The sequence below is a fragment of the Hemitrygon akajei genome, chromosome 2 (genome assembly GCF_048418815.1).
Source record: "Hemitrygon akajei chromosome 2, sHemAka1.3, whole genome shotgun sequence".
Classification (NCBI taxonomy): Eukaryota; Metazoa; Chordata; class Chondrichthyes; order Myliobatiformes; family Dasyatidae; genus Hemitrygon; species Hemitrygon akajei.
Window position 1 is genome coordinate 146,543,094 of NC_133125.1, and position 20,192 is coordinate 146,563,285.

Below are 20,192 nucleotides of genomic sequence, written 5' to 3' on the forward strand. Positions count from 1 at the left end.
CGTGGCTGGACGCACATCTCGCAAGAGTAGTTAATGAGGCATGGAAATGTCTCTGTACTCCCATATCCTGCAGACGAGACAGACCAATGATGGTCTGACTCATCTCCAATATTTTTATCCTCTGTCTTTACTCTGTGCAGGGAAAATAGTCACCTGAATGTGGGATGAAACTGGAGCTCTGAGATGAAATCCACACATTCATGGGGAGAACGTTCAAACTCCTTGCAGAGTTTAGCTGGAATTGAACCCAGATCAAAGATGCTGTAAAGTGCTTTGCTAACTGCTACATTACCGTGCAATCTCTTCACTAAAGGCCAAATGTTATCTCACAGAATGGCCGCATCTTCTTTTCCTACCCTTCCTATTGCTTTCCTCTACCAGTGATCCCACAAATTCCTCCTGTCCCACTGTTGCCTCTGGTACTGTTGATTAAGCGACGTCCTGTCCATCAATGGATAGTGTGTCCTGCATTTAGATCCTCTCTCTGCTTTGAATGTGGTTTTCCAGAGGCAGCGGCACATGGGACAGAGGTCACCCTCTTGCGGGAGATGTAATGCCCCACCCTCTGGACATCCTGTCTATAATCCCAGGAGCACTGTACCCAGGAGTCACTGTGGGTCAGAGGTGAAGTGAGAAGCACTCTACAGGAGCTGGGAGAGTGCTGCTACTGGTGGGGAACTTGGTGCAAGTTCTCAGCTGGTCTCTCCACTGAGAGCAGGGAAAAACTAAACCAGGGAGGGAACGCATACGAGTCCTCACACCGATTGGGAGTATTCCCACCTGCACGGAGCACATCCCTATCCTCCCAGAGCCACTTACCCTGACCTCAGAGAGACACACTGATGATTTAACCAGTCTGGTCCTGGTGAACATGTCCTGTTTCATATCCCCGCTCCATCACCTGGTCGGGACACCACAGCTCATGGATATAGGCAGCTCAGCCAGGGAACTGCAGATGTGATCAGGAATATGGACCCTCACTGTCTTCAGGTGCAGTTCAAATGCCCTTTGGGGTGAGTGGTCAGGCCTGATACTCCGGTTTTAGGACTCCGATTCTCTCAGGGGGTCGGGGGTCGAGCTCAGCATCCTGGGTCTCTGGGTGCTGGTTTCAGGTATAGGTTCTTCTCTGACTCTCTCTTCTGGCTCCAGGCTCTCACTCTCTCCGTCATTTCTACACGGCGGTGACCCCGGGGTCGGGGGTCCCTGAGTTCATGGAAGTCGGGTATGTGGACGAGGAGCAGATCATTTACTATGACAGTGTGTTGGGACGGACGGTTCCCCGTCAGCAGTGGATGGCGGAGAGTCAGGGACCTGACTACTGGGAACGGGAGACACAGATCTCTCGGAGCCATGAGCAGTGGGCCCAGGCCAAAATCCAGACCCTCATGATGCGGACCAACCAGACGGGTGGTGAGTGGGGAACCATGCTGGGGGGAGGTGTGGCAGAGGGGAGCACACAGGTGTGGGGATTAGAGGGGTGATGGTAGAGATTGTGGGGTGGGAGGGGTGTGGAAGGTGGCAGTGGGGTTTGTGAGGTGGTGGAGGTGATGGTAGGGATTGGTGTGGGTGTCATGCAATGGATTGAGGTGGGAGGCCAGCTGTGACATTAGCGATTGTGGGCTGTGAATTAGGGATTGTGGGGGTTAGCAGTGGTGACAGGGATTGTGGGCTTGCAGTGGTGACGTTAGGACATGTGGGAGAGGTGGGAGGGATGACATTAGGGATTTGGGTGGTGGGGGTATTGTTGGGCATTGTAGGGGTTGGCAGGGGTGACGTTAGGGATAGTGTGGGGTGGCAGTGGTGACTTTAGTGATCATGGAGATGTACAGGGGTGACTTTAGTGATCATGGGGGTGTGCAGGGGGATGTTAGAGAATGTGGGAGGGATGGTGGGGGTGTCGTCAGTGATTTTGCAAGGGGTGCAGGGGCAATGTTAGGGATTGAGGGGGTGGCGGGGGTGTCAATGGTGATTGTGTTGGGGTGGCAGTTGATAGTAAGTTTTGAGCGGGGTGGGGGTGAGTGTAGGGGCAGTGTTGGGGTAGGGGTTTGACAATAAAGAGTGTTTTGGGGGAGGTGGTGATGATAGGGAATGTGCAGGGGTGTGGGAGGTGATGTTGGGGAGAGTGTGGGTGCGAGGGGGGAGGGAGAGACGTTAGGGACCATATGGGGTGGGGGGTTCTGGGAGTGATGGTGGGCATTGTGGGGCTGGTTGGAGGTGACGTAAGGAATTGTGGTGGTGGGATGGCAGGGATTGTGGGGGATGACAGTGGGGATTTTGGAGAGCAGGTGTGATGGTAGGTTTTGTGTGGGGGCTGACGGTGGAGGTTATACAGGGTGGGGAGGTGTGGGTGACGGTTGGGACAGGGCAGGAGTCAAGTGCATTGGTGGGGAGACAGAGTGATGGTAGGGTGTGGGTGGGGACTGTGCAGGAGGTGAGGGGTGACATGGGAAGTAATGTAGGGGTGGGTCAATGGTGGGGTGCGGTGCAGAAGTGACGATGGGGTCTGTGCAGCGGTGACAGTAGGGACTGTGAACGATGGGGGAATGTGTGGGGGTGAATATTGATTCCACCTGGGGGAGTGGAAGAAAGAACAACATCTGCAGGATGGAAAGTTGTCCGCAGCCCCACAACTCACCAATGGATGATGTGTTCCAGGGATCCACTTTCTCCAGAGGATGTACGGCTGTGAGCTCCGTGACGATGGGACCACCACCGGGTTCAATCAGTATGGCTGGGACGGGTCAGACTTCATCACCTTCGACAAGGACCGGATGGTGTGGGTGACCCCTGTGCCCTGGGGTGTCATCACTAAGGCCAAGTGGGACCGGAACACGGCCATGAACCAGGGTTTGAAGGGATACCTGGAGCAGGAGTGCATCGAACGGGTGAAGAGATACGTCAAGGCCGGGGAGAGTCACCTGCAACCCAGTGAGTGTGTGGGGGAGGGGTCAATGTGTGTGCCTGGGAGTGGAAGTTAGTGTCTGCAACCCCCATCTCCACCTTCCCCTGTCCACCCCTTGCCACCTCCACTGCCCCCACGCCACAACCTCTGCCCTGCCACCTCCCCTGCCCCCCCGCCACAACCTCTACCTTGCCACCTCCCCTGCCCACCCCTTGCCACCTCCACTGCCCTGCCACCTCCTCTGCAACCCTCCCATACAATCTCCTCTTCCCATCCACTCTCTACCTCCACTTAATGCTTCCGCTTTCTGCCCCACCCCAGATCCCCCCGAAGTCTCGTTCACCGCCTCCAAGGATGGCCGCCACCTCTCCTGTGTGGCCACTGGCTTCTTCCCTCAGTCCATCGACGTGACTATTCTGCGGGACGGCCGGACCCTGGAGGAGACCCATTCCCACGGGATTCTCCCCAATCACGACAACACCTACCAGCTCACCACGATGGTGATGGTGGAGCCCACAGACACTGCGATGTTCTCTTGTCGGGTGGAACACCGGGGTCTCCCCGAGCCCCTCGTCCTGTTCTTTGGTAAGAAACACCACTGGCTGTAAGTTACATGGGCATCCAACGTTGCCCATCTTCACCCCACCATTCCCCACCACTTTTCCTTCTCCAACTATAACAGTTGTTTCTGCCTCTCTCTGTAGGGTCCTGGAGCAGAACTGTATAACACAGTATTGGCCCTTTGGCCCACAAAGTTGTGCCGACCTCTTAACCCACTCCACGGTCAATTGAACACATCCCTCTCACAAATCGTCCATTTTTCTTTCATCCATGTGCCTAACTAAGAGTCTCAGAACTGTCCTTACTGTGCCAGTCTCCAGCACCACCACAACAGTGTCCCACACACCCCTCTGACATCCTCCCACTGTACTTCCTTTCAATCAGCCTCACAAGGATGTTCTTTGGTATTAGACATTGCTTCCCTGGTTATAGCCAAAGCTGGCTGTCCACGTTATCTAAGGTTTTCTATGTTTCTATGGCCTTACAATGAGTTGGGGCCCCTGCTGGTCTTGTTGGATGTGTCTCCTTTCACAAATTGTACCTTGAGTTCGGTTTGATTGGGATTCAGTGCCCACTGGACAGGTACTGAATCTATCTGGTTATATGTTGGGGATGTGGGACCATTCTCACTATCTGTCTGTGTTTTTCAGCAGGGAACAAAGGCTACAATCCCACCAAAAGTAAGTTCACTGTAAATCACAGCTGGAATGGTTGTGTTACATTGTTCATGTTTTAATAGTAAGAAATGATATTAAATCATTAGAAAGAGTTGACATAGAATCGGAAGGTACAGAATCTTTATGGGTTGAGCTAAGAAATCGCAGGAGTAAAAGGGCCCTGATGGCAGTTATCTACAGGCCACCAAACAGCTGCAGAGATGTGGGCTACAAATTGCAAAAGGAAATAGAAAAGGCTTAGTAAACACAAGGTACTCTGTGATGCTGTGGTCAAATCAACACGTCCAAACAAGCTGGATGAACTCAGCAGGTCGGGCAGCATCCATTAAAAAATCAACAAATGCTGCCCAACCTGCTGAGTTCATCCAGCTTGTTTGTACGTGTTGAATAGAAAAGTCTTGCCAGAAGGGCAGTGTTAGGTTAATTGTAGGGGATTTTAACATGCAAGTGGATTGGGAAAATCAGGTCGGCACTGGATCTCAAGAGAGAGAATTTGTAGAATGTCTACGAGATGGCTTTTTAGAACAGCTTGTTGTTGAGCCCACCAGGGGATGGGCTGTACTGGATTGGGTATTGTGTAATGAACCAGAGGTGATTAGAGCGATGGAAGTGAAGGAACCCTTAGGAGGCAGTGATGACAACATGATTGAACTCACTGTGAAGTTTGAGAAAGAGAAGCCGAAATTCGATGTGTTGGAATTTCAGTGGAGTAAAGGAAATTACAGTGGCATGAGAAAGGAACTGACCAAGGTTGACTGGAAAGGGACACTAGCGGGAAGGCAGTGGCTGGAGTTTATGCGAGAAGTGAGGAAGGTGCGAGACAGATATATTCCAAAGAAGAAGAAATTTTTGAATGGATAAAGGATGCCACCGTGGCTGACAAGAGAAGTCAAAGCCAAAGTAAAAGCAAAGCAGAGGACATACAAGGAAGCAAAAATTAGTGGGAAGACAGATTATTGGGAAGTTTTTAAAAGCTTACAAAAGGAAACTAAGAAGGTCATTAAGAGGGAAAAGATGAACTATGAAAGGAAGCTAACAAATAATATCAAAGAGGATACGAAAAGCTTTTTCAAGTATATAAAGAGTAAAAGACAGGTGAGAGTAGATATAGGACTGATAGAAAATGATGCTGGAGAAATTGTAATGGGAGATAAGGAGATGGCAGAGGAACTGAATGAGTATTTTGCATCAGTCTTCACTGAGGAAGACATCAGCAATATCACGGACATTCAAGGGTGTCAGGGAAGTCAGGGAATATGCGCAGTCACAATTACAACCGAGAAAATACACAGGAAGCTGAATAGTCTAAGGGTAGATAAATCTCCTGGACCAGATGGAATGCACCCTTGTGTTCTGAAGGAAGTAGCAGTGGAGATTGCGGAGGCATTAGCAATGATCTTTCAAAAGTCGTTAGACTCTGGCCTGGTTCCGGAGGATGGAAGATTGCAAATGTCACTCCGCTATTTAAGAAGGGGGCAAGGAAGCAAAAAGGAAATTATAGACCTGTTAGCTTGACATCGGTGATTGGGAGGTTGTTGGAGTCGATTGTCAAGGATGAGGTTATGGAGTACCTGGAGGCATATGACAAGACAAGCAGAACTCAGCATGATTCCCTTAAAGGAAAATCCTGCCTGACAAACCTAGTGCTATTTTTTTGAGGAAATTACAAGTAGGCTAGACAAGGGAGATGCAGTGGATGTTGTGTATTTGGATTTTCAGAAGGCCTTTGACAAGGTGCCGCACATGAGGCTGCTAAAGAAGATAAGAGCCCATGGAATTACGGGAAAATTACATACGTGGATAGAGCGATGGTTGATTGGCAGGAAACAGAGAGTGGGAATAAAGGGATCCCATTCTGGTTGACTGCCCTGTTCCACAGGGGTCCGCGTTGGGGCCGCTTCTTTTTACGTTGTATGTCAAAGATTTGGATTATGGAATAGATGGCTTTGTGGCTAAGTTTGCTGATGATACAAAGATAGGTGGAGGGGCTGGTAGTGCTGAGGAATCAGAGAGTCTGCAGAGAGACTTGGATAGATTGGGGGAATGGGCAAAGAAGTGGCAACTGAATTACAATGTCGGAAAGTGTACGGTCATGCACTTTGGTAGAAGAAATAAACGGGCAGACTATTATTTAAATGGGGAGAGAATTCATAGTTCTGAGATGCAACGGGACTTGGGAGTCCTCGTGCACCATACCCTTAAGGTTAACCTCCAGGTTGAGTCAGTGGTGAAGAAGGCAAATGCAATGTTGGCATTCATTTCTAGAGGAATAGAGTATAGGAGCAGGGATGTGATGTTGAGGCTCTATACAGCACTGATAAGACCTCACTTGCAATACTGTGTGCAGTTTTGGGCTCCTTATTTAAGAAAGGAGGTGCTGACATTGGAGAGGTTTCAGTGAAGTTTCACTAGAATGATTCTGGGAATGAGAGGGTTAACATATGAGGATTGTTTGACTGCTCTTGGACTGTACTCCTTGGAGTTTAGAAGAATGAGGGTGGACCTTATAGAAACATTCTGAATGTTGAAAGGCATGGACAGAGTGGATGTGGCAAAGTTGTTTCCCATGGTAGGGGAGTCTAATACGAGAGGACATAACATGAGGATTGCAGGGCGCCCATTCAGAACAGAGAAATAAAAAACATTTTTTTAGCCAGAGTGTGGTGAATTATGGAATTTGTTGCCACAGGTGGCAGTGGAGCCAAGTCTTTGGATGTGTTTAAGGCAGAGATTGATAGGTATCTGAGTAGTTAGGGCATCAAAGGTTATGGTGAGAAGGCAGGGGAATGGGACTAAAGGGGAGATTGGATCAGCTCATGATGAAATGGCAGAGCAGATTCGATGGGCCAAATGGCTGATTTCTGCTCCTTTGTCTTAAGGTCTTCTGGTCTCACTGTCTTCAGATGCATTTCAAATGCCCCTTGGGGTGAAGGGTCAGACCTGATTCTCCGGTTTTAGGACTCCGATTCTCTCAGGGGGTCGGGGGTCGAGCTCAGCATCCTGGGTCTCTGGGTGCTGGTTTCAGGTATAGGTTCTTCTCTGACTCTCTCTTCTGGCTCCAGGCTCTCACTCTCTCCGTCATTTCTACACGGCGGTGACCCCGGGGTCGGGGGTTCCTGAGTTCATGGCAGTCGGGTATGTGGACGAGGAGCAGATCATTTACTACGACAGTGTGTTGGGACGGACGGTTCCCCGTCAGCAGTGGATGGCGGAGAGTCAGGGACCCGACTACTGGGAACGGGAGACACAGATCTCTCGGAGCCACGAGCAGTGGGCCCAGGTCAAAATCCAGACCTTCATGATGCGGACCAACCAGACGGGTGGTGAGTGGGGAACCATGCTGGGGGGAGGGGTGGCAGAGGGGAGCACACAGGTGTTGGGGATTAGGGGGGTAATGGTAGAGATTGTGGGATGGGAGGGGTGCGGGGGTGACGGTGGGGTTTGTGAGGTGGTGGAGGTGATGTTAGGGATTGGGGTGGGGGTATTGCAATAGATTGTGGTGGGGGTGCTGGCTGTGACATTAGCGATTGTGGGCTGTGAATTAGGGATTGTGGGGGTTAGCAGTGGTGACAGGGATTGTGGGCTTGCAGTGGTGACGTTAGGACATGTGGGAGAGGTGGGAGGGATGACATTAGGGATTTGGGTGGCGGGGGTATTGTTGGGCATTGTGGGGGATGGCAGTGGTGACGTTAGGGATAGTGTGGGGTGGCAGGGGTGACATTAGTGATCATGGGGGTGTGCAGGGGGATGTTAGAGAATGTGGGAGGGATGGTGGGGGTGTCGTCAGTGATTCTGCAAGGGGTGGCAGGGGCAATGTTAGGGATTGAGGGGGTGGCAGGGGAGTCAGTGGTGATTGTGTTGGGGTGGCAGTTGATGGTAAGTTTTGAGCGGGGTGGGGGCGAGTGTAGGGGCAGTGTTGGGGTAGGGGTTTGACAATAAAGAGTGTTTTGGGGGAGGTGGTGATGATAGGGAATGTGCAGGGTTGTGGGAGGTGATGTTGGGGAGAGTGCGGGTGCGAGGGGGGAGGGAGTGATGTTAGGGACCATATGGGGTGGGGGCTGTTGTGGGAGTGATGGTGGGCATTGTGGGGCTGGTTGGAGGTGACGTAAGGAATTGTGGTGGTGGGATGGCAGGGATTGTGGGGGATGACAGTGGGGATTTTGGAGAGCTGGTGTGATGGTAGGTTTTGTGTGGGGGCTGACGGTAGAGATCATACAGGGTGGGGAGGTGTGGGTGACGGTAGGGATAGGGCAGGAGTCAAGTGCAGTGGTGGGGAGACAGAGTGATGGTTGGGTGTGGGTGGGGACTGTGCAGAAGGTGAGGGGTGACATGGGAGGTAATGGTAGGGATGGGTCAATGGTGGGGTGCAGTGCAGAAGTGACGATGGGGTCTGTGCAGCGGTGACAGTAGGGACTGTGAAGGATGGGGGAACGTGTGGGGTGAATATTGATTCCACCTGGGGGAGTGGAAGAATGAGCCACATCTGCGGCACGGAAAGCTGTCCGCAGCCCCACAACTCACCAATGGATGATGTGTTCCAGGGATCCACTTTCTCCAGAGGATGTACGGCTGTGAGCTCCGTGACGACGGGACCACCACCGGGTTCGATCAGTACGGCTGGGACGGGTCAGACTTCATCTCCTTCGACAAGGACCGGATGGTGTGGGTGACCCCTGTGCCCTGGGGTGTCATCACCAAAGACAAGTGGGACCAGAACACGGCTGTCAATCTTGAGAGAAAGAGATATTTGGAGCAGGAGTGCATCGAATGGTTGAAGAGATACGTCAGGGCCGGGGAGAGTCACCTGCAACCCAGTGAGTGTGTGGGGGAGTGGTCAATGTGTGTGCCTGGGAGTGGAATTCAATGTCTGCAACCCCCATCTCCACCCTCCCCTGCCCACCCCTTGCCACCTCCCCTGCCCACCCCGCCACAACCTCTGCCCTGCCACCTCCCCTACCCACCCCTTGCCACCTCCACTGCCCACCCCTTGCCACCTCCACTGCCCCCCCGCCACAACCTCTGCCACCACCACCTCCTCTGCAACCTCTCCCTACAATCTCCTCTTCCCATCCACTCTCTACCTCCACTTAATGCTTCCTCTTTCTCCCCCATCCCAGATCCCCCCGAAGTCTGGTTCACCACCTCCAAGGATGGCAGCCTCCTCTCCTGTGTGGCCACTGGCTTCTACCCTCAGTCCATTGACATGACGATTCTGCGGAATGGCCGGACTCTAGAGGAGACCCATTCCCACGGGATCCTGCCCAATCACGACAACACCTACCAGCTGACCAGGACGGTGCAGGTGGAGCCCACGGACACTGCGATGTTCTCCTGTTGGGTGGAACACCGGGGTCTCCCTGAGCCCCTTGTCCTGTTCCTTGGTAAGAAACACCACTGGCTGTGTGGTACATGAGCATCCAACGTTGCCCATCTTCACCCCACCATTCCCCACCACTTTTCCTTCTCCCACTATAAAAGTATCCGTGTTGTTTCTGCCTCTCTCTGTAGGGTCCTGGAGCAGAACTGTATAACACAGTATTGGCCCTCTGGCCCACAAAGTTGTGCCGACCTCTTAACCCACTCCACGGTCAATTGAACACATCCCTCTCACAAATTGTCCATTTTTCTTTCATCCATGTGCCTAACTAAGAGTCTCAGAACTGTCCTTACTGTGCCAGTCTCCAGCACCACCACAACAGTGTCCCACACACCCCTCTGACATCCTCCCACTGTACTTCCTTTCAATCAACCTCACAAGGATGTTCTTTGGTATTAGACATTGCTTCCCTGTTTAAAGCCAAAGCTGGCTGTCCATGTTACCTAAGGTTTTCTATGTTTCTATGGCCTTACAATGAGTTAGGGCCCCTGCTGGTCCTGTTGGATGTGTCTCCTTTCACAAATTGTACCTTGAGTTCGGTTTGATTGGGATTCAGTGCCCACTGGACAGGTACTGAATCTATCTGGTTATATGTTGGGGATGTGGGAGCGTTCTCACTATCTGTCTGTGTTTTTCAGCAGGGAACAAAGGCTACAATCCCACCAAAAGTAAGTTCACTGTAAATCACAGCTGGAATGGTTGTGTTACATTGTTCATGTTTTAATAGTAAGAAATGATATTAAATCATTAGAAAGAGTTGACATAGAATCGGAAGGTACAGAATCTTTATGGGTTGAGCTAAGAAATCGCAGGAGTAAAAGGACCCTAATGGCAGTTATCTACAGGCCTCGAAACAGCTGCAGAGATGTGGATTACAAATTGCAGAAGGAAATAGAAAAGGCTTAGAAAACACAAGGTACTCTGCAATGCTGTGGTCAAATCAACACGTCCAAACAAGCTGGATGAACTCAGCAGGTCGGGCAGCATCCACTGAAAAATCAACGAATGCTGCCCAACCTGCTGAGTTCATCCAGCTTGTTTGTACGTGTTGAATAGAAAAGTCTTGCCAGAAGGGCAGTGTTAGGTTAATTGTAGGGGATTTTAACATGCAAGTGGATTGGGAAAATCAGGTCGGCACTGGATCTCAAGAGAGAGAATTTGTAGAATGTCTACGAGATGGCTTTTTAGAACAGCTTGTTGTTGAGCCCAATAGGGGATGGGCTGTACTGGATTGGGTATTGTGTAATGAACCAGAGGTGATTAGAGAGATGGAAGTGAAGGAACCCTTAGGAGGCAGTGATGACAACATGATTGAACTCACTGTGAAATTTGAGAAAGAGAAACCGAAATCCGATGTGTCGGTATTTCAGTGGAGTAAAGGAAATTACAGTGGCATGAGAGAGGAACTGGCCAAGGTTGACTGGAAAGGGACACTAGCGGGAAGGATGGCAGAACAGCAGTGGCTGGAGTTTATGCGAGAAGTGAGGAAGGTGCGAGACAGATATATTCCAAAGAAGAAGAAATTTTCAAATGGAAAAAGGATGCAACCGTGGCTGACAAGAGAAGTCAAAGCCAAAGTAAAAGCAAAGCAGAGGACATACAAGGAAGCAAAAATTAGTGGGAAGACAGATTATTCGGAAGTTTTTAAAAGCTTACAAAAGGAAACTAAGAAGGTCATTAAGAGGGAAAAGATGAACTATGAAAGGAAGCTAGCAAATAATATCAAAGAGGATACTAAAAGCTTTTTCAAGTTTATAAAGAGTAAAAGACAGGTGAGAGTAGATATAGGACCGATAGAAAATGATGCTGGAGATATTGTAATGGGAGATAAGGAGGTGGCAGAGGAACTGAATGAGTATTTTGCATCAGTCTTCACTGAGGAAGACATCAGCAATATCACGGACATTCAAGGGTGTCAGGGAAGAGAAATATGCGCAGTCACAATTACAACCGAGAAAATACACAGGAAGCTGAATAGTCTAAGGGTAGATAAATCTCCTGGACCAGATGGAATGCATCCTCGAGTTCTGAAGGAAGTAGCAGTGGAGATTGCGGAGGCATTAGCAATGATCTTTCAAAAGTCGATAGACTCTGGCCTGGTTCCGGAGGATGGAAGATTGCAAATGTCACTCCGCTATTTAAGAAGGGGGCAAGGAAGCAAAAAGGAAATTATAGACCTGTTAGCTTGACATCGGTGATTGGGAGGTTGTTGGAGTCGATTGTCAAGGATGAGGTTATGGAGTACCTGGAGGCATATGACAAGACAAGCAGAACTCAGCATGATTCCCTTAAAGGAAAATCCTGCCTGACAAACCTAGTGCAATTTTTTTGAGGAAATTACAAGTAGGCTAGACAAGGGAGATGCAGTGGATGTTGTGTATTTGGATTTTCAGAAGGCCTTTGACAAGGTGCCGCACATGAGGCTGCTAAAAAAGATAAGAGCCCATGGAATTACGGGAAAATTACATACGTGGATAGAGCGATGGTTGATTGGCAGGAAACAGAGAGTGGGAATAAAGGGATCCCATTCTGGTTGACTGCCCTGTTCCACAGGGGTCCGCGTTGGGGCCGCTTCTTTTTACGTTGTATGTCAAAGATTTGGATTATGGAATAGATGGCTTTGTGGCTAAGTTTGCTGATGATACAAAGATAGGTGGAGGGGCTGGTAGTGCTGAGGAATCAGAGAGTCTGCAGAGAGACTTGGATAGATTGGGGGAATGGGCAAAGAAGTGGCAACTGAATTACAATGTCGGAAAGTGTACGGTCATGCACTTTGGTAGAAGAAATAAACGGGCAGACTATTATTTAAATGGGGAGAGAATTCATAGTTCTGAGATGCAACGGGACTTGGGAGTCCTCGTGCACCATACCCTTAAGGTTAACCTCCAGGTTGAGTCAGTGGTGAAGAAGGCAAATGCAATGTTGGCATTCATTTCTAGAGGAATAGAGTATAGGAGCAGGGATGTGATGTTGAGGCTCTATACAGCACTGATAAGACCTCACTTGCAATACTGTGTGCAGTTTTGGGCTCCTTATTTAAGAAAGGAGGTGCTGACATTGGAGAGGTTTCAGTGAAGTTTCACTAGAATGATTCTGGGAATGAGAGGGTTAACATATGAGGATTGTTTGACTGCTCTTGGACTGTACTCCTTGGAGTTTAGAAGAATGAGGGTGGACCTTATAGAAACATTCTGAATGTTGAAAGGCATGGACAGAGTGGATGTGGCAAAGTTGTTTCCCATGGTAGGGGAGTCTAATACGAGAGGACATAACATGAGGATTGCAGGGCGCCCATTCAGAACAGAGAAATAAAAAAAATTTTAGCCAGAGTGTGGTGAATTATGGAATTTGTTGCCACAGGTGGCAGTGGAGCCAAGTCTTTGGATGTGTTTAAGGCAGAGATTGATAGGTATCTGAGTAGTTAGGGCATCAAAGGTTATGGTGAGAAGGCAGGGGAATGGGACTAAAGGGGAGATTGGATCAGCTCATGATGAAATGGCAGAGCAGATTCGATGGGCCAAATGGCTGATTTCTGCTCCTTTGTCTTAAGGTCTTCTGGTCTCACTGTCTTCAGATGCATTTCAAATGCCCCTTGGGGTGAAGGGTCAGACCTGATTCTCCGGTTTTAGGACTCCGATTCTCTCAGGGGGTCGGGGGTCGAGCTCAGCATCCTGGGTCTCTGGGTGCTGGTTTCAGGTATAGGTTCTTCTCTGACTCTCTCTTCTGGCTCCAGGCTCTCACTCTCTCCGTCATTTCTACACGGCGGTGACCCCGGGGTCGGGGGTTCCTGAGTTCATGGCAGTCGGGTATGTGGACGAGGAGCAGATCATTTACTACGACAGTGTGTTGGGACGGACGGTTCCCCGTCAGCAGTGGATGGCGGAGAGTCAGGGACCCGACTACTGGGAACGGGAGACACAGATCTCTCGGAGCCACGAGCAGTGGGCCCAGGTCAAAATCCAGACCCTCATGATGCGGACCAACCAGACGGGTGGTGAGTGGGGAACCATGCTGGGGGGAGGGGTGGCAGAGGGGAGCACACAGGTGTTGGGGATTAGGGGGGTAATGGTAGAGATTGTGGGATGGGAGGGGTGCGGGGGTGACGGTGGGGTTTGTGAGGTGGTGGAGGTGATGTTAGGGATTGGGGTGGGGGTATTGCAATAGATTGTGGTGGGGGTGCTGGCTGTGACATTAGCGATTGTGGGCTGTGAATTAGGGATTGTGGGGGTTAGCAGTGGTGACAGGGATTGTGGGCTTGCAGTGGTGACGTTAGGACATGTGGGAGAGGTGGGAGGGATGACATTAGGGATTTGGGTGGCGGGGGTATTGTTGGGCATTGTGGGGGATGGCAGTGGTGACGTTAGGGATAGTGTGGGGTGGCAGGGGTGACATTAGTGATCATGGGGGTGTGCAGGGGGATGTTAGAGAATGTGGGAGGGATGGTGGGGGTGTCGTCAGTGATTCTGCAAGGGGTGGCAGGGGCAATGTTAGGGATTGAGGGGGTGGCAGGGGAGTCAGTGGTGATTGTGTTGGGGTGGCAGTTGATGGTAAGTTTTGAGCGGGGTGGGGGCGAGTGTAGGGGCAGTGTTGGGGTAGGGGTTTGACAATAAAGAGTGTTTTGGGGGAGGTGGTGATGATAGGGAATGTGCAGGGTTGTGGGAGGTGATGTTGGGGAGAGTGCGGGTGCGAGGGGGGAGGGAGTGATGTTAGGGACCATATGGGGTGGGGGCTGTTGTGGGAGTGATGGTGGGCATTGTGGGGCTGGTTGGAGGTGACGTAAGGAATTGTGGTGGTGGGATGGCAGGGATTGTGGGGGATGACAGTGGGGATTTTGGAGAGCTGGTGTGATGGTAGGTTTTGTGTGGGGGCTGACGGTAGAGATCATACAGGGTGGGGAGGTGTGGGTGACGGTAGGGATAGGGCAGGAGTCAAGTGCAGTGGTGGGGAGACAGAGTGATGGTTGGGTGTGGGTGGGGACTGTGCAGAAGGTGAGGGGTGACATGGGAGGTAATGGTAGGGATGGGTCAATGGTGGGGTGCGGTGCAGAAGTGACGATGGGGTCTGTGCAGCGGTGACAGTAGGGACTGTGAAGGATGGGGGAACGTGTGGGGTGAATATTGATTCCACCTGGGGGAGTGGAAGAATGAGCCACATCTGCGGCACGGAAAGCTGTCCGCAGCCCCACAACTCACCAATGGATGATGTGTTCCAGGGATCCACTTTCTCCAGAGGATGTACGGCTGTGAGCTCCGTGACGACGGGACCACCACCGGGTTCGATCAGTACGGCTGGGACGGGTCAGACTTCATCTCCTTCGACAAGGACCGGATGGTGTGGGTGACCCCTGTGCCCTGGGGTGTCATCACCAAAGACAAGTGGGACCAGAACACGGCTGTCAATCTTGAGAGAAAGAGATATTTGGAGCAGGAGTGCATCGAATGGTTGAAGAGATACGTCAGGGCCGGGGAGAGTCACCTGCAACCCAGTGAGTGTGTGGGGGAGTGGTCAATGTGTGTGCCTGGGAGTGGAATTCAATGTCTGCAACCCCCATCTCCACCCTCCCCTGCCCACCCCTTGCCACCTCCCCTGCCCACCCCGCCACAACCTCTGCCCTGCCACCTCCCCTACCCACCCCTTGCCACCTCCACTGCCCACCCCTTGCCACCTCCACTGCCCCCCCGCCACAACCTCTGCCACCACCACCTCCTCTGCAACCTCTCCCTACAATCTCCTCTTCCCATCCACTCTCTACCTCCACTTAATGCTTCCTCTTTCTCCCCCATCCCAGATCCCCCCGAAGTCTGGTTCACCACCTCCAAGGATGGCAGCCTCCTCTCCTGTGTGGCCACTGGCTTCTACCCTCAGTCCATTGACATGACGATTCTGCGGAATGGCCGGACTCTAGAGGAGACCCATTCCCACGGGATCCTGCCCAATCACGACAACACCTACCAGCTGACCAGGACGGTGCAGGTGGAGCCCACGGACACTGCGATGTTCTCCTGTTGGGTGGAACACCGGGGTCTCCCTGAGCCCCTTGTCCTGTTCCTTGGTAAGAAACACCACTGGCTGTGTGGTACATGAGCATCCAACGTTGCCCATCTTCACCCCACCATTCCCCACCACTTTTCCTTCTCCCACTATAAAAGTATCCGTGTTGTTTCTGCCTCTCTCTGTAGGGTCCTGGAGCAGAACTGTATAACACAGTATTGGCCCTCTGGCCCACAAAGTTGTGCCGACCTCTTAACCCACTCCACGGTCAATTGAACACATCCCTCTCACAAATTGTCCATTTTTCTTTCATCCATGTGCCTAACTAAGAGTCTCAGAACTGTCCTTACTGTGCCAGTCTCCAGCACCACCACAACAGTGTCCCACACACCCCTCTGACATCCTCCCACTGTACTTCCTTTCAATCAACCTCACAAGGATGTTCTTTGGTATTAGACATTGCTTCCCTGTTTAAAGCCAAAGCTGGCTGTCCATGTTACCTAAGGTTTTCTATGTTTCTATGGCCTTACAATGAGTTAGGGCCCCTGCTGGTCCTGTTGGATGTGTCTCCTTTCACAAATTGTACCTTGAGTTCGGTTTGATTGGGATTCAGTGCCCACTGGACAGGTACTGAATCTATCTGGTTATATGTTGGGGATGTGGGAGCGTTCTCACTATCTGTCTGTGTTTTTCAGCAGGGAACAAAGGCTACAATCCCACCAAAAGTAAGTTCACTGTAAATCACAGCTGGAATGGTTGTGTTACATTGTTCATGTTTTAATAGTAAGAAATGATATTAAATCATTAGAAAGAGTTGACATAGAATCGGAAGGTACAGAATCTTTATGGGTTGAGCTAAGAAATCGCAGGAGTAAAAGGACCCTAATGGCAGTTATCTACAGGCCTCGAAACAGCTGCAGAGATGTGGATTACAAATTGCAGAAGGAAATAGAAAAGGCTTAGAAAACACAAGGTACTCTGCAATGCTGTGGTCAAATCAACACGTCCAAACAAGCTGGATGAACTCAGCAGGTCGGGCAGCATCCACTGAAAAATCAACGAATGCTGCCCAACCTGCTGAGTTCATCCAGCTTGTTTGTACGTGTTGAATAGAAAAGTCTTGCCAGAAGGGCAGTGTTAGGTTAATTGTAGGGGATTTTAACATGCAAGTGGATTGGGAAAATCAGGTCGGCACTGGATCTCAAGAGAGAGAATTTGTAGAATGTCTACGAGATGGCTTTTTAGAACAGCTTGTTGTTGAGCCCAATAGGGGATGGGCTGTACTGGATTGGGTATTGTGTAATGAACCAGAGGTGATTAGAGAGATGGAAGTGAAGGAACCCTTAGGAGGCAGTGATGACAACATGATTGAACTCACTGTGAAATTTGAGAAAGAGAAACCGAAATCCGATGTGTCGGTATTTCAGTGGAGTAAAGGAAATTACAGTGGCATGAGAGAGGAACTGGCCAAGGTTGACTGGAAAGGGACACTAGCGGGAAGGATGGCAGAACAGCAGTGGCTGGAGTTTATGCGAGAAGTGAGGAAGGTGCGAGACAGATATATTCCAAAGAAGAAGAAATTTTCAAATGGAAAAAGGATGCAACCGTGGCTGACAAGAGAAGTCAAAGCCAAAGTAAAAGCAAAGCAGAGGACATACAAGGAAGCAAAAATTAGTGGGAAGACAGATTATTCGGAAGTTTTTAAAAGCTTACAAAAGGAAACTAAGAAGGTCATTAAGAGGGAAAAGATGAACTATGAAAGGAAGCTAGCAAATAATATCAAAGAGGATACTAAAAGCTTTTTCAAGTTTATAAAGAGTAAAAGACAGGTGAGAGTAGATATAGGACCGATAGAAAATGATGCTGGAGATATTGTAATGGGAGATAAGGAGGTGGCAGAGGAACTGAATGAGTATTTTGCATCAGTCTTCACTGAGGAAGACATCAGCAATATCACGGACATTCAAGGGTGTCAGGGAAGAGAAATATGCGCAGTCACAATTACAACCGAGAAAATACACAGGAAGCTGAATAGTCTAAGGGTAGATAAATCTCCTGGACCAGATGGAATGCATCCTCGAGTTCTGAAGGAAGTAGCAGTGGAGATTGCGGAGGCATTAGCAATGATCTTTCAAAAGTCGATAGACTCTGGCCTGGTTCCGGAGGATGGAAGATTGCAAATGTCACTCCGCTATTTAAGAAGGGGGCAAGGAAGCAAAAAGGAAATTATAGACCTGTTAGCTTGACATCGGTGATTGGGAGGTTGTTGGAGTCGATTGTCAAGGATGAGGTTATGGAGTACCTGGAGGCATATGACAAGACAAGCAGAACTCAGCATGATTCCCTTAAAGGAAAATCCTGCCTGACAAACCTAGTGCAATTTTTTTGAGGAAATTACAAGTAGGCTAGACAAGGGAGATGCAGTGGATGTTGTGTATTTGGATTTTCAGAAGGCCTTTGACAAGGTGCCGCACATGAGGCTGCTAAAAAAGATAAGAGCCCATGGAATTACGGGAAAATTACATACGTGGATAGAGCGATGGTTGATTGGCAGGAAACAGAGAGTGGGAATAAAGGGATCCCATTCTGGTTGACTGCCCTGTTCCACAGGGGTCCGCGTTGGGGCCGCTTCTTTTTACGTTGTATGTCAAAGATTTGGATTATGGAATAGATGGCTTTGTGGCTAAGTTTGCTGATGATACAAAGATAGGTGGAGGGGCTGGTAGTGCTGAGGAATCAGAGAGTCTGCAGAGAGACTTGGATAGATTGGGGGAATGGGCAAAGAAGTGGCAACTGAATTACAATGTCGGAAAGTGTACGGTCATGCACTTTGGTAGAAGAAATAAACGGGCAGACTATTATTTAAATGGGGAGAGAATTCATAGTTCTGAGATGCAACGGGACTTGGGAGTCCTCGTGCACCATACCCTTAAGGTTAACCTCCAGGTTGAGTCAGTGGTGAAGAAGGCAAATGCAATGTTGGCATTCATTTCTAGAGGAATAGAGTATAGGAGCAGGGATGTGATGTTGAGGCTCTATACAGCACTGATAAGACCTCACTTGCAATACTGTGTGCAGTTTTGGGCTCCTTATTTAAGAAAGGAGGTGCTGACATTGGAGAGGTTTCAGTGAAGTTTCACTAGAATGATTCTGGGAATGAGAGGGTTAACATATGAGGATTGTTTGACTGCTCTTGGACTGTACTCCTTGGAGTTTAGAAGAATGAGGGTGGACCTTATAGAAACATTCTGAATGTTGAAAGGCATGGACAGAGTGGATGTGGCAAAGTTGTTTCCCATGGTAGGGGAGTCTAATACGAGAGGACATAACATGAGGATTGCAGGGCGCCCATTCAGAACAGAGAAATAAAAAAAATTTTAGCCAGAGTGTGGTGAATTATGGAATTTGTTGCCACAGGTGGCAGTGGAGCCAAGTCTTTGGATGTGTTTAAGGCAGAGATTGATAGGTATCTGAGTAGTTAGGGCATCAAAGGTTATGGTGAGAAGGCAGGGGAATGGGACTAAAGGGGAGATTGGATCAGCTCATGATGAAATGGCAGAGCAGATTCGATGGGCCAAATGGCTGATTTCTGCTCCTTTGTCTTAAGGTCTTCTGGTCTCACTGTCTTCAGATGCATTTCAAATGCCCCTTGGGGTGAAGGGTCAGACCTGATTCTCCGGTTTTAGGACTCCGATTCTCTCAGGGGGTCGGGGGTCGAGCTCAGCATCCTGGGTCTCTGGGTGCTGGTTTCAGGTATAGGTTCTTCTCTGACTCTCTCTTCTGGCTCCAGGCTCTCACTCTCTCCGTCATTTCTACACGGCGGTGACCCCGGGGTCGGGGGTTCCTGAGTTCATGGCAGTCGGGTATGTGGACGAGGAGCAGATCATTTACTACGACAGTGTGTTGGGACGGACGGTTCCCCGTCAGCAGTGGATGGCGGAGAGTCAGGGACCCGACTACTGGGAACGGGAGACACAGATCTCTCGGAGCCACGAGCAGTGGGCCCAGGTCAAAATCCAGACCCTCATGATGCGGACCAACCAGACGGGTGGTGAGTGGGGAACCATGCTGGGGGGAGGGGTGGCAGAGGGGAGCACACAGGTGTTGGGGATTAGGGGGGTAATGGTAGAGATTGTGGGATGGGAGGGGTGCGGGGGTGACGGTGGGGTTTGTGAGGTGGTGGAGGTGATGTTAGGGATTGGGGTGGGGGTATTGCAATAGATAGAGGTGGGGGTGCTGGCTGTGACATTAGCGATTGTGGGCTGTGAATTAGGGATTGTGGGGGTTAGCAGTGGTGACAGGGATTGTGGGCTTGCAGTGGTGACGTTAGGACATGTGGGAGAGGTGGGAGGGATGACATTAGGGATTTGGGTGGTGGGGGTATTGTTGGGCATTGTGGGGGATGGCAGTGGTGACGTTAGGGATAGTGTGGGGTGGCAGGGGTGACATTAGTGATCATGGGGGTGTGCAGGGGGATGTTAGAGAATGTGGGAGGGATGGTGGGGGTGTCGTCAGTGATTCTGCAAGGGGTGTCAGGGGCAATGTTAGGGATTGAGGGGGTGGCAGGGGAGTCAGTGGTGATTGTGTTGGGGTGGCAGTTGATGGTAAGTTTTGAGCGGGGTGGGGGCGAATGTAGGGGCAGTGTTGGGGTAGGGGTTTGACAATAAAGAGTGTTTGGGGGAGG

General features: G+C 50.2%; 3 protein-coding genes across 10 annotated transcripts in view; all 3 read left to right on the forward strand.

Annotated features, from left to right (window-relative positions):
* The window catches only part of LOC140716556 (uncharacterized), a 42,097-nt gene that overhangs the window by 13,339 nt on the left and 8,566 nt on the right, over positions 1–20,192 (forward strand). For 3 of the 8 annotated variants that reach the window (XM_073029384.1, XM_073029416.1, XM_073029425.1), the window contains exons 2-14: positions 1,150–1,410; positions 2,656–2,928; positions 3,224–3,487; positions 4,114–4,143; positions 7,203–7,463; positions 8,682–8,954; positions 9,258–9,521; positions 10,156–10,185; positions 13,251–13,511; positions 14,730–15,002; positions 15,306–15,569; positions 16,204–16,233; positions 19,299–19,559. In XM_073029384.1, coding sequence (XP_072885485.1) covers positions 1,150–1,410; positions 2,656–2,928; positions 3,224–3,487; positions 4,114–4,143; positions 7,203–7,463; positions 8,682–8,954; positions 9,258–9,521; positions 10,156–10,185; positions 13,251–13,511; positions 14,730–15,002; positions 15,306–15,569; positions 16,204–16,233; positions 19,299–19,559 — 2,745 coding nt within the window. The remainder of the gene's footprint in view (positions 1–1,149; positions 1,411–2,655; positions 2,929–3,223; positions 3,488–4,113; positions 4,144–7,202; positions 7,464–8,681; positions 8,955–9,257; positions 9,522–10,155; positions 10,186–13,250; positions 13,512–14,729; positions 15,003–15,305; positions 15,570–16,203; positions 16,234–19,298; positions 19,560–20,192) is intronic. The other 5 variants (XM_073029407.1, XM_073029399.1, XM_073029391.1 and 2 more) reach the window with 5 other exon arrangements.
* On the forward strand, positions 10,195–13,243 carry LOC140716603 (uncharacterized). The gene is made up of 2 exons (XM_073029447.1): positions 10,195–10,451; positions 10,543–13,243. Exon 2 carries the CDS (start codon positions 10,624–10,626, stop codon positions 11,704–11,706), a length of 1,083 nt encoding a protein of 360 aa, XP_072885548.1. The 5' UTR covers positions 10,195–10,451; positions 10,543–10,623; the 3' UTR covers positions 11,707–13,243.
* Positions 16,243–19,291, forward strand: LOC140716591 (uncharacterized). The gene is made up of 2 exons (XM_073029445.1): positions 16,243–16,499; positions 16,591–19,291. The coding sequence occupies exon 2, from the start codon at positions 16,672–16,674 to the stop codon at positions 17,752–17,754; it is 1,083 nt and encodes a 360-aa protein (XP_072885546.1). The 5' UTR covers positions 16,243–16,499; positions 16,591–16,671; the 3' UTR covers positions 17,755–19,291.